The following is a 12935-nucleotide window of genomic DNA, read 5'->3' as shown; positions in this document are numbered from 1 at the left end:
AATGTGTGTAGCACCATGAGACGCACTTACCAGGAAGATTCTAGCCTACGTCCATCCTGGGTCGGAGCTTCATCTTCTGCCTCAGAGAGGAGAGCTACGGAGTCTGAGCTCACTTCCTCTTCCTCCCAGCATTCTGTTCTGTTTACTCCACCCACCTATGTTCTAACCTATCAGGCCAAGCAGTTTCTTATTAATTAACCAATGAAAGCAACAGATTGATATGACACTCCCACATCACTGGGGGAGAAGGGTTTATCTTCCCAGGTTAGGAAGGAATCGAAGAGGCTGGCATTTGAGAGCCTAGGGAAAATTTGTGTACTTAAGAAGCTGGCAAAAATCTACATAGGGAGTAGAAAAAGACAAGTTCTCCTGAGTAAATTGGGAGCGTGAGGACCATGGTAGAGGGTAGGAGGGGAGGGGAGAGGAAGGGAGATGAATGGAGAAAAACATATAGCTCAATAAAAACAACTGAAAAGAAGAAGTTGGCAAAGACCAGGCAGTGGTGACACACGCCTTTTATCCTAGCACTTTGGAGGCAGAGGCAGGAGGATCTCTGAGTCTGAGGCCAGCCTGGTCTGCAGAGTGAGTCCCAGGACAGCCAGGGCAACAAAGAGAAACCCTGTCTCCAACAAACAAACAGAAAAAAAGCTGGTAAAGAACCAGGTGACAGAAAACATGGTGGCAGCGAGCTTGGTGGCGGGCATCCAGTCTGCAGGCAGATGCTTTACCTCAGCTGGGGACCCTTTCCTGAGACTGGCTTAGCATTTCAGCACAGAAATTCAGCTCAGGAATAGCTGTGCTGGATGGTAACAGTCCATATAGTCCATCTTTGTCTTTTGGTAGGAAAATCTCTACATCCTAAAAAAGCTTGTGCTGGAGGCGACGTACTTCAGAGTTGGTGCTGAGAAGCTGGTGCAGCATTGGAGTGGCCCGTGGCCAGCGCTTCTCTTCAGTCATAGGAAGGTGACCTGCTGGTCAGCAAACAAGGTGTAGTTAACAAGGGGCTTGGTGCCCGATGGGAGAAAAGCAATGCCCAGTGCTACAGACTTCTGTGACATGGATTCTTTTAATTACTGAAGGCAGTACAAACTGATAAAACTTATAAAAATTTAGAAATACGTTTTTAGGTCATGAAAATGTATCTATCTTTTGGCTCAATGGACCCATTAGTGGAATTTTATACAAAGAAGACCAAGAACAGAATAAAAAGCTCTAAGGACATAAATGTGCTGTCGTCATAGCAACAAGCTGAAACCACCCACATGACCACAGAAAAGGGGCTGGGTCAGTAGCTGGCTCGCTCCCAATGCAAACGCAGCGACTTCAGGGCGGCCCATTCTCACCCACAGTGGAGACAGGCCACTGCCTGGTGGATATGGACCGTCATCATGGTAAAGTGGTTTCCTTACATTTTATGTCATGCCTCTACACACATAAGATATGTGATGAGATGCAGAAAACAGATGGCTCAAATATTGAGAACATGCAGGGTGAGGTTCTGATGTGTTTCCTTTTATCTTTCTAGGCACACTGTGTGATGTGACCACACTGCTTCAGGGGCTGGGTGCTCTGTTCACACTAGTGTGAGCACACTGCTCCAGAGGCTGGGTGCTCTGTTCACACTATGGTATGAGCACACTGCTCCAGGGGCTGGGTGCTCTGTTCACACTAGTGTGAACACACTGCTCCAGAGGCTGGGTGCTCTGTTCACACTATGGTATGAACACACTGCTCCAGGGGCTGGGTGCTCTGTTCACACTGTGGTGTGATCACACTGCTTCAGGGGCTGGGTGCTCTGTTCACACTGTGGTGTGACCACACTGCTTCAGGGGCTGGGTGCTCTGTTCACACTGTGGTGTGACCACACTGCTCCAGGGGCTGGGTGCGTCTGTACTAAAGTCAAGGAAAGAGCAGTGATGCATTTCCCTTTTATTTATTTTCCCAAGTACTATGTGTGCATCTTCAGAAATAAAATATACAACCCTAAAGTCCAGTTCAAGACAGGAATTCTGTCCAAAGCTTCTGAATCAGAGACTGAAATACGTCTAGTTTCAAGGGTTATTTGTGTGTCTATTGACACTGGGCTACTCCCTCATCTGAAACAATCATCAGTATGAGGTATAAGTGGTTATGCCTAACATAAAGAACTAGTTATTTAAAATAGTGGTTTTTTTTTTCCTTTTTTACAGCCTTGGTAAAGGGCCTGTGGGTTTGTAGACTAATTAACTTTGCCATCGGCATTTTGCAGAGTCTTGGGACCGGCTCCTTTCGAGTGCTCTAACAGTTTAATGGCCTTGTCGGAGTTGTCAATGTTCCTCAGCAGAGTCTCCAGACGCCGCTTAATTTTCTTCTGATCTTCAAGGGCGCAACCGATTACAATCGATTGAAATTTTTGGTCAACCGGACCAGGTGGCACCTCAGATGAGCAGGCACTGTAGAGTGACATTAAGTGACTCTTGGCATTTCCCAGGTCGTCCAGGAACTTATTCACCACCTCATCTATAATCTTCGTGGCGTGCTTCAAGGATTCCTCCTGCTGGGGGTTCCGAATTGTCTCCACTGAGACCTCGACAGTGAGGGTCCGTCCCATCAGGCGGTTTGCAGTCAGATTCAGCTCCTCTCTTTCTCCTAAACACGAAACATCGGTCAGTAGGAGACAAAAACTTCGCACATCTGCAAAGCCAAAGTAGGCACGTGGCTACCTTGATTTTGTATTAGACACGTCTGTGAAAATTTTAAAGCTTAAAAACCAAAAATAGGTCTGGCTGTGGTGGCAATGCCTTTAATCCCAGCACTCGGGAGGCAGAGGCAGGCAGAGCTCTGTGAGTTTGAGACCAGCCTGGTCTATAGAGTGAGTTCCAGAACAGGCTCCAAAGCTACACAGAGAAACCCTGTCTTGAAAAACCATAAATAAATAAATGAATGAATCACACAAAAAAACAAAACAAAACCAAAAAAAGAAAAAACCACCACCACCACCAACAAAATACTACAGCATGCAAGATTAACTGAAGAAGTGCCCAATGACAGAGCTAGGTCACAGAATGTCTTTCCCTGGAAGTCTTTCCACAGTAGGGGCAGCTATCATCCCAAGTCTGTCCACACATTTGGCAGAGGCATTTATAGCTGGGATGGAAATCGAGTGATTTCAGAGCAAGCAGAGTTTAGCTGGGAGAAAGGCTAGGGCTCGAGATGGGGCACAGCGGGGGCTTGGTGTGCACATCCGATTCTAAGCTCTCCTCTGTTGGAACACAGCCCACACTATTGCCCTTGCGCTCCAGAGCAAGCCCTGCCCTTCTCCCTGCAGACAGACTCGAGCTGGCCCTGGGCGCGAGTCTTTGCCAGCGACAGGAAGCTGTGGTGACCATGGACTCTGGTAACATTTCAAGATTTACACAAAACCGGCAACAACTCCTTTCTTTCCCAGATCCAGAACTCCCTAATGCATGGATCCTTCACCATCATGGCGAAGGACTAGGAAGGACCCACTGCGGACAGACAGCATTATGGGTCTGGAGTTCAACTGCTCACATCCCCAGCTCTCTAGCCCACTGTACTCAGTGACCCACTCCTCCCTGGCTGCCATACTGCTCAGAGGACCACGGCAGGACATTTTACTTTAATTCCTTTGTCCATCACACGTCAGAACACCTCACCAAGTCTCCACCTCCACCTCGCTCCTCCACCGTTGTCCTCCCCGCAGTGGAAAGCACTGTGGGTCTGAGGAAGGCTGCCTGACTCGCCTGCCCTTCTGGAGCTGGCAGACTGGGGTGGGGGTGGGGAGTACACGGAGACAATGACCATGGCCAGCAGCCCAAGGGCTGCAGCTGCTCTCTAGCTGCGGTTAACACTGAACTGGGGAGCAGGCGCACCCCAAGTCAGCCGAGCGTTGGCTCGCGTTCATCAGACGCCCTAGAGGCAGGCGGCGCCCCTCTGTGGAAACGGCTCTCACCGTCGCTAATCTGCCTCATGTCCTGGCTGTTCTGGATGCTGTGGATCATCTCCAGAAGAATTTCTTTCTCTTGCTCAACAGCAGTAGCCGCGTCTCTCAAAGCTTCAACCCTGTGTGGATTGGCAAAGCAAAACAGGTGTCAGGGCGACAGTGTCCTTCCTATCATTTTTCCTCAGCTGCCACCTAAATCAGGTCAAGTTTAAAGGACAGTAAGAAAGCTTTGCAAAAAGGCCTGACTGCGAAAATGCATCACTGGGCATGGTGGTGCGCGCCATTAATCCCAGCACTCAGGAGGCAGAAACAGGTGGATCGCATGAGTTTGAGGCCAGCCTGGTCTATAAGCGCTAGTTCCAGGACAGTCAGACTATGCAGAGAAACTGGAGGAGGGAGCTGGAGGCGCCGGGGGGGGGGGGGGGGAGTTGGGGTGGCGAGCACTACTTAAAAAATAAATTGTAACAGGATTCCAAAGATGGGGCTAGAGCTTGCAGCAATACTCCTGACTCAGTAGTGGGGCAGCAAGCACGAGTCACTCCCTCGGGCTCCTCTGAGGGCTGGGCTCCTATTTCCTTCCCCAGGGTGACCTGAGAGACCAAGGTCACTTATGTGGACTTGTTCTTTTAAAAGCTGTCTATTTGCATTGTAAATCTATACCCACTTCTTTTTTTCACCTGACTCTTCAGAACCACTTGGCTCCTGGTCTCGGCACTGCACTCTGTGTCACATGTGGATCTGCCTGGTTCTCTCCGCTCTGGCCACTCGGAGATGGCCACTCGTGTGCACATGGAGTCTGCATGCTCAAGACATGAACTCCTTATTGGCCATAGACATGGAAGTCGTTTGCCCTGCAAGCTTTGTTTGGGATAGCCTCACTGAACCGATACTTCTCCCATTCCCCCCCCCCCCAAATAAACTCTATTACCCAGGGTGCCCTGTGCTGTTTCAGCCTCAAGCACCCGGGATCACTGCATGTTTAGCCTACTAGTTAAGAGCGCCTCTGTACGTCATGAAAGGTTTGTTGTCGGTCCGTGTGCCCGAGTGTCTTAGCTGCAGGCATGGAAGCGCACGGTGTATGTGCAGTGTCCGCAGAACAAGAGGGCTTCGAGTCCCCTGGAACTGGAGTGATGGGTGCTGGGAACCAACTCCTACCCTCTACCCTAGCACCCAGTGCTCTTAACCACTGAGTCATCTCTTCAGCCCCTTGTTTTAGTTTTTTGAGACATGGTTTCACTATGTAACTCAGACTGCTTTCCTGCTTCTGACTCCTGAGTGCCAGGGGGAGAGCCTTTTGATGGGACGGATTCATCTCTTGTGGCTTTGCCTTGTGGTTTATCCTCTTCGAGTTCTAAGTGCTTTTCTCACATCCCATGTTCTATTTATAGTTTTACCTCCCTGGTATTTATTTCTTTAGGTCACTAGAATACACTTGGGCGTTAGGCAATAACCAAACCGCCATTTTCCTGAGAGTTCTTTACTCCACATCCCATGTGACCTGTAGGAAATGCGCCATCAATATGCTCGCTGCCCCCGCCAGCTGCTTTTCAACATCCTGGGCTTCGTACGGTGCAGTAACTGGTAGAACGGCCTCCTCCCAAATCTTCTCTAAAGATGATGTCGCTATTTAGATACCTTTCCTCCTCCACATAAACGGTATGTCTGATTTCTTGAAAATACGAGGCAGTTGGACATTCCTTTGACAGTGTAGTTTAATTTGCATCTGTTTGTCTATGTCAGTTTTGTATGCGACTAGCTTTGAAATATTCTTCTCAGCCGGCTTATAGATTTCGGAGTGTTCCAGAAACCTTGCGGACATTGCTGCAGATTGTTTTAATTATAATTTTAGCCGATTATTACTGGCTCGAGACATGCTGTTTTAGAGTCAGCTTACAACCGGCAACACTGATTGTATTAAATTTTGCTGCCTGACCTGTCACTTCCATCACTTCTTCTGAGTTAATGATCATACTGTGGGGGAAATAAAAGAATTTATGTCTCTCATCCAGTTGTTTTTTTAAGGTCTTTTAGTACTATAGTAGACAGTGAGGTGATGATATTTGTGCTTTTCCCCAAATTTAAAGGGAAAGCCTCTCTAAGATTTTGATGTAAAACCCTGATCATACAATCATATTACAGAACACTTCAACCGCTACCTCCGCCAGCTACACACACACACACACACACACACACACACACACACTTCACATACAGGTGAGCAAACCCCATGATTCAGAACTAGGGCGCTGACTCATGAAAGGCAAGAGAGAAACATCGCACAAATTTAAGTTTCCTATTTCCAGCTCACTTTCTTATGGATTACCGTGACGACATTTCCAGCTTTTGTAGAGAAACAGTAATAGCTGACCCCAGAATGCGAGGCCATGGACAGGCGTTCCAAGCCAGATCACTCGTGGAAGCGGCCAACGAGGGAACAATGTCACCAGCCTTTTATTAGCACACACCAACCCATGACCTCCCATTCTCATCCCGTCCACATGTCACCCACCTGTCAAACCCCAGAATAGCTCTACTAGGCGTTCCACTTCCAGCGTGGCTCTAAAGAGCCGGTCAAAGCAGGCAAGCACTGTACGGACAAGTCCGGCTGAAACCAAACAACGTAAGGCGCTGCTGGTACGCAACAGGCTTCCTCCAGCCCCGCTGCGTGACAGCCTGTCCTCCGGCAGATAAATGAGAGCCTGGTAGGTATGAAAGAGGCCCAGCTGGCACAAATGGGAACTGTTTATAATTAGAAACTCTAATTATGACTCCAGCGTTTGGAGAAATGAGGCACACTCTGAAAGCCCGAATTCCATTTCAACACTTGTGCCTGTGTTAAATGTGACTGAGGGATGGATGTTGTGCTAAAAAGGGGTTCGTTTACAGTAATCAGGTACAGCCCTTAGCACGTGGAGATAATGAAACAGATTAAAAAGGAAACATCCTGAGGGACACACCCTTCACCTGTGGATGAGAAGCTACTGAGAGCTAGGGATGAGGACCTGAGTTGAGAATGCACTTAGAGTTGTGAAACCTTGAGTTTGCTCTCCCGCAGAGAGAAAGAGACCGATTGATTGACACAGTGATTGAGGGGGGCTTTTCCCCCTGAACGTTCTTTATACACAGTAGAAACTGCCAGGACGGCATATATACCTACATATCCATTTATCATGGCTGTACTTCTGCCATGCCTCCTTCCTACGACATTCTTCCTGATACTCAGGATCTTTTTTAAAATTCTGTCTCCCTTGTGCTGGAACTGTTCACAGCTGCCCCTGAAGGAAATCAACACTTCCCTTGGCACCTCTCTTAGTAGGGCTTTCTACTGGCGTGACAGGTCAGCGTCAGCAAGAGCAACATCACTGAAGGATGCCTGGGTGCTCAAACCCGGCAGGATCCTGGAGGCAGGAGGTGATGCAGAGCTCACAAAAAATGCTGTTCACTGGCTTGTTCCCTCAGGGATTTCTCAGTCTTTCTTATAAAACCCAGAAGCCCCAGTCCAGGCGTGGGCACCACTCACAATAGGCTGGCTTCTTCTGTGCCTATCACTAATTTAAAAAAACCAAACCCACAGCAGTGGTTCTCAACCTGTGGGTGGCGACCCCTTGGTGTGGGGGAGGTCGGATGACTTTTTCTCAGACCAACAGAAAACAGAGATATTTACAGTACTGCTTATAACAGTAGCAAAGTTACAGTTACGAAGCAGCAACGAAAATAATTTTATGGTGGGGGGGGTCACCACAACACGAGCTACATAGTTAGTAAGCTGAGAATTACTGTCCCGCAAGGCTTTGATCTTACGGAGGGATTTTCTCTACTGAGGGTCCCTGGTCCCAAATGACTCTGGCTTGTGTCAGTCAGGCTGACTTTACAACTAGCCAGGCCAGAACTGCCCATGTGCTTCCCGTCAGCCTCTTCCTTCTGAGACAGGACCCCCTGTATCCCAAGCTGCCGTCTACATCCCGAGTGCTGGCATCACACATGCTGATGCCTGGTTTATGGGTACTGGGGATGGAACCAGGGCCTTCGTGGGCACTAGGCCAGCAGCCCTCACTGCTCGGCTTGTTTAAATTAGGTTTGCACTGCTTATCCACTGTTGCTGCACTTCAACTCGACTCATAGAATTTTGTCTATGTAGCTTTTCAGTCAGTCTGAGATTAGTGACTAAACCTTAAATACTGCCTGCCTCCCTTCCTTTCGTGTCTTAAGTAGCTAAGATAGACAGAGATAAACATTCAATCTTAATAAACTCTTGTGGGGATTCTCCTCTTGTCGGCAAGAGGCATTTCTGTGTGGACTGGGATCCAGGGAGCAGCTACATGTCCAAATTGGGGAAGGAAGCAGCGTCCCATCAGAGCGGATTGGGCGGCCCCTCTGGAAAGCTGCACTCAGAGCAGGCTTCGGCAAAGACATCGTGGTAAGGATTTTCGTGAGCATAAAACTGGAGCATCCTTACCTGGTCCCCTGCCCCGGGCATCTCATGAGCCTGCAGTGGAGGTGTCAGCCTAAACTGGAGGAGGGCGTGTGCAGGCAGGTGTCACTGGCTCATGAAACTGACCGCTGGGAGCTACCACCCAAACTGTGTGAGGAACCGCTGCTGACTTGGCCGAAATTTCCTCACCCAGGGCACCAGGGATAAGGAGCCCTTGGGTGTGGCCGACCGAAGCAAAGCAGGAGCAGAGTTTGACGCGCTAACTGGCAGCGCTGGCTGAAAACTTCAGCAGGAGCCAAACGCTATGTATGATGTCAGCACACGAGATTCGCTGTGCTGCCTATTCTAGACTTAATGTCACGGACACAAGCTCATTTGCTTAAAACGTGTGTTTCCATAAACAGGGAAACGGCAAGCGTTCACATCCGTGGGTTTATGGGGCTTTTTCCACAACAAGTTCTTTCTTTCTTTCTTTCTTTCTTTCTTTCTTTCTTTCTTTCTTTCTTTCTTTCTTTCTTAAAGATTTCTGTCTCTTCCCCGCCACCGCCTCCCATTTCCCTCCCCCTCCCCCAATCAAGTCCCCCTCCCTTCTCAGCCCGAAGAGCAATCAGGGTTCCCTGCCCTGTGAGAAGTCCAAGGAACCCCCACCTCCATCCAGGTCTAGTAAGGTCCAAATCAGGAGCAGAAGGAGAGAGAGCACGAGCAAGGAACTCAGGACCGCAAGGGGTGCACCCACACACTGAGACAATGGGGATGTTCTATTGGGAACTCACCAAGGCCAGCTGGCCTGGGTCTGAAAAGGCCTGGGATAAAACCGGACTCTCTGAACATAGCGGGCAATGAGGACTACTGAGAACTCAAGATCAATGGCAATGGGTTTCTGATCCTACTGCATGTACTGGCTTTGTGGGAGCCTAGGCAGTTTGGATGCACAACAAGTTCTTAAACTCCCAGAAGAAGCTCCATGTGAGACCCTGGCTTCTGCTGTAATTTCTGATACTGCCAGTAAGGTTCTGTCACCAAAATGTCACATTTCGTTCACCGGTGGCACCACTCACAGGTACGTTAGCCTTACGGCAAGGCACCTAGTCCCTCAGTTTCTTCTTCTTTTCACCCCACATAGGTTTCATGTATCCCAGGCTGGCCCAGAACTCACTACATAGCCCAGGATGACCTTGAACTTCTGGTCCTCTTGTCTCTAGGATTGGGACTATGGGCGTGCACTACCATGCTGGCTTTCTGAAGCCAGATATCAAACGCAGGGTTCTGAACATGCTAGACAAGCATCCTAGCAACTAAGCTCCCTCCCAGCCTGGAGTTCTCACAGCCGAGAGATAATAACCTCCTCCTCCTCCTCCTCCTCCTCCTCCTCCTCCTTCTCCTCCTCGAGGGTTTTAGAAGTTTCAAATTACAAGGCATATGAAAAGTGTTCTTTCAAATTACACACTATTACTCCACATTAAATATGGTGTTGACTAGCTACGTAAGTCTGGGAACACTGGGACTGCCTAACAGGAACCTTAAGCAGTAAGAAACCAAAGCAAGGGAATGGAGCAGTTCCTAGCCCCTGAGGCAACCGCCATTTCCTGCCTGGGTGGCCTGGGAAGGAACTACTCACTATGGGATCGGTTTTGGGAAATGTATGAACAGCCAATTTCCCAGTCCTACCTCCTATCCATTCTCCCTCTGCCAATCTCCAAAACCCAGCCCTTGGACAGCTTCTTTATCATCCACAGCTTCTAGAAGCTACTCAATACTCAGCATGTGCTGGGTGTTTAATATTTACTGAACTAAATACTAAAGTGATTTTCTTCTCTTTAGTAAAAGCGCATTCTTATGCCTACTGGGCAGTTGGAAAGATGATATATTTAACACTAAGGCACCTGGTGTTTGATCTGAGCAGCCCATCTTCCCATGTTCAAACGTGAAGCCCACAGCTCTTGACTGCAACTCGGTGTTTGAATCTGAGCCTCAATTTCTCATCTGTAGAATACAGATAATGGTAACTCCCTCCGAGATGTGAGGCCACCTAGGGTAAGCACTGCAAAATACCTAGTCAGGTACTTAGCCACGACAAGTGCAGAATCCCATAGCGCTGGTTGCCAAGATCAAGAAAGGACAGGGTTAGCTCTTTAGAGGGGCTGTAGAAGACAGACTTTTTTTTTTTACTGTCACAAAGCATAGTTAGTGTTATAAACCATTAGATACAAACGGCAATCTGGTAAAGCAGGGCGGAACACTTCAAAGCATTTCCGGCATCCCTGAGGTCAGTTCATCCTCCAGGACACAAAGCCTTTGGGGTGGTTTCAGTTCACTAGGGAAAAGTGCCTTTCACTGTCGACAGAGTCCACACAATGGAAGGGAAAAGGCAAAGGAAGCTCCAAGAGCGCTGAACAGCACCAAACCACTGCCTTACTCACGCACGGACTCTAAGGAAGCTAGCAGAGGGAACTCACACAAGCTTCATCTTTTCTCCATCATCCACATTTAAAACTCTAACTTTTAATTGTGTAGTGCTCTGTGGCACGGTCAAGGTGCCTTCTAATAAAGGACCCCACCCCTTGAGCCATTAAAGACACATGAATCCAACTCTCCGCTCAGCGCAACCGTTAAGTAACAGAACTAATCGCTTATGTGCAATACCCAGAATTCCTTTTACTTTAATCGAATGTTGCATTTGAATGCAAGACCTCTCAAAACCAAGGCTTCCAGGAGTCTCCCCAGCCTCCAGCACTTGGGAGGCATTAATTCAGGTTTCAGGACAATGACTCAGCTTCAAGAAGAGCAACAAGTTCCAGAACCCTTTCAAGGAAGGAAAAAAGAAATCTGAGCGGCTGAGAATATACTGTCAAAGTTCAGCGCCTACTTCCTAGAGGGAAGCATTCCCCTCTCTTCAGAAGAGAAGGGCTTTAAAGCTGAGGCCCCTTTGCCTCACTCTGGGTTGGGGACATATGGTTCAGCCTTCTCTTGTGGCTACGCAGGAAATTGTGGAAAATGTCTCACCTGGTTTTGCTTCTAAAAGTAGTAATAATAATGCCTCGCTTGTAGTTTTCAGCGCAAACACTTCAGTGTGTTTGGTGGACAAATGGAGGGAGACAAAGAAAGGTACACAAGACTCAAGACTTTGGCTCATATTCTTTTGCTTAAGCAGAACCTGGAGAAAATTGGGAACATGTTCGCAGTCCCAGGAGACTCGAGGTGCTCTGATAAGAGTTTCATTGAACAATACCCGCACACAACCAAAACTTGCACAACTTTGGAGGCGTTACCGTTTCCACCAGATACGTAAGGTTTCAAATCGTTACAGGCAACAAAGTGTTTGCAGCATTTGCTAGTATTCAATATTTTACTACGAGGCTGATCCCGTGATTGAACCTTAGGCAGACCGAGTATGGCTCCTGCCTATCGTGTTCTCAGGCCTGTGGCTGCCACTTCTAAGGTGTCACTACCAGTATCTTCTAAATGCACAACAGATACGGACAGACTGCGGAGGGCACTGCACGTGGTTAGAACGAAAGAAAGACCGTGTCCAACTCCCGCACTCCCTGCGGCCCCTGGTGGATCTAATTCTCACTGGCCGTGGGAGGGGCAGTCTGGAATTTTCCTTACTCTTGTGTTACTATGATATGGTTTGGGGTAAAGAAACTTACTACAATGGGGGGGGGGGGGTTGCAGGACCAACACTAAACTGCTGCCTCCCTCCAAGGAGCATTACTGGCAACTTGAAAGTTAAAGGTAGCGGGGACCAAACAGAAGGTTCCGGAAGTTGGGAAGGCCGCGCTCGCCGGGGAAGGGGAGCCCACCCGGAGCGCGCCCCCCCCCACCCCCCCCCCCCGCGCGCTCGCCCGTCCTCACCTGAGCTCCAGCTGGTCCAGGCTCTCCAGCAGGCGGCTGGAACGATCGGCCATGGACGAGGAGCGACAGAAGCGACCCTCGTGGGCCTTGGCGCTGATCTTCGCCTGGGCCATGAGCTCCGGGGGTCCGCGGCGTCCGCGGGCAGCAGTGGCGCGGGCCGCACGTCGCCGTCACCGCGGGCGCCGCTGACGCGGACGGCACCGCCCCCCGAGGCCGCGCGGCCAAACAAGGGCAGGCGCGGGCGCAGTTGCCGGCACGTGGGTGGGGGGGACCCTGTCCCGGAGCCCGTCCCAGTCTCCCACCCGGCTGCTTGCTCGCCGGTGGCTTTTGCTGTTTCTCCCCGCACCCACAATTCCCAGCAAGGACAAAAATCGTGCAGCCTGTGACGTGGGAAAAAAGGTCCTCTTGTGGAACCTTAGACAATTAATTCAGTCTCTACTTGCCCGACCTGTCCGGTTACCAGGCGGGCTCCTAAGAGGACAGGACAGCCTGGACAACACGGTGCTCCAAATAAGCAGAAGCCCAGTGCATTCCTACTGTCTCACCTTCCTAATGAGAGATTATTTTACACCCAACTTACTGAAATCCTCTGTGAATAATATTCACTAGGCTCCCGTGTGAGAAGCTGTGAATGTCAGTCAGAGATGGAGCAGGGTTGAAATACAAAGCCGTGTCTAGTTAAAGTTGTGTTTTGTCCTCTCAATG

The 12935-nt window shown here is 49.3% G+C and overlaps 1 protein-coding gene across 1 annotated transcript; it reads right to left on the bottom strand.

Annotated features, from left to right (window-relative positions):
- Positions 1–1917: 1917 nt before the first annotated feature.
- Positions 1918–12562, bottom strand: Bag2 (BAG cochaperone 2). The gene is made up of 3 exons (XM_075980512.1): positions 12231–12562; positions 3953–4062; positions 1918–2628 (listed from the first exon to the last, which is right to left on the bottom strand). The coding sequence occupies exons 1-3, from the start codon at positions 12341–12343 to the stop codon at positions 2219–2221; spliced, it is 633 nt and encodes a 210-aa protein (XP_075836627.1). The 5' UTR covers positions 12344–12562; the 3' UTR covers positions 1918–2218.
- Between the last annotated feature and the right edge of the window lie 373 nt (positions 12563–12935).

The sequence above is a fragment of the Microtus pennsylvanicus genome, chromosome 7 (genome assembly GCF_037038515.1).
Source record: "Microtus pennsylvanicus isolate mMicPen1 chromosome 7, mMicPen1.hap1, whole genome shotgun sequence".
Lineage (NCBI taxonomy): Eukaryota > Metazoa > Chordata > Mammalia > Rodentia > Cricetidae > Microtus > Microtus pennsylvanicus.
The sequence above is the reverse complement of the archived record's forward strand: the minus strand, read 5'-3'. Positions and strand labels throughout refer to the sequence as shown.

Excerpts from the sequence above, each read along its gene's own strand:
- Bag2 (XM_075980512.1), bottom strand. The coding sequence starts at position 12,343 with ATGGCCCAGGCGAAGATCAGCGCCAAGGCCCACGAGGGTCGCTTCTGT. Across the intron at positions 4,063-12,230 it reads CTGGACCAGCTGGAGCTCAG|GGTTGAAGCTTTGAGAGACG; the intron begins GTGAGGACGGGC and ends CAATCCACACAG. Across the intron at positions 2,629-3,952 it reads CATGAGGCAGATTAGCGACG|GAGAAAGAGAGGAGCTGAAT; the intron begins GTGAGAGCCGTT and ends TTTCGTGTTTAG.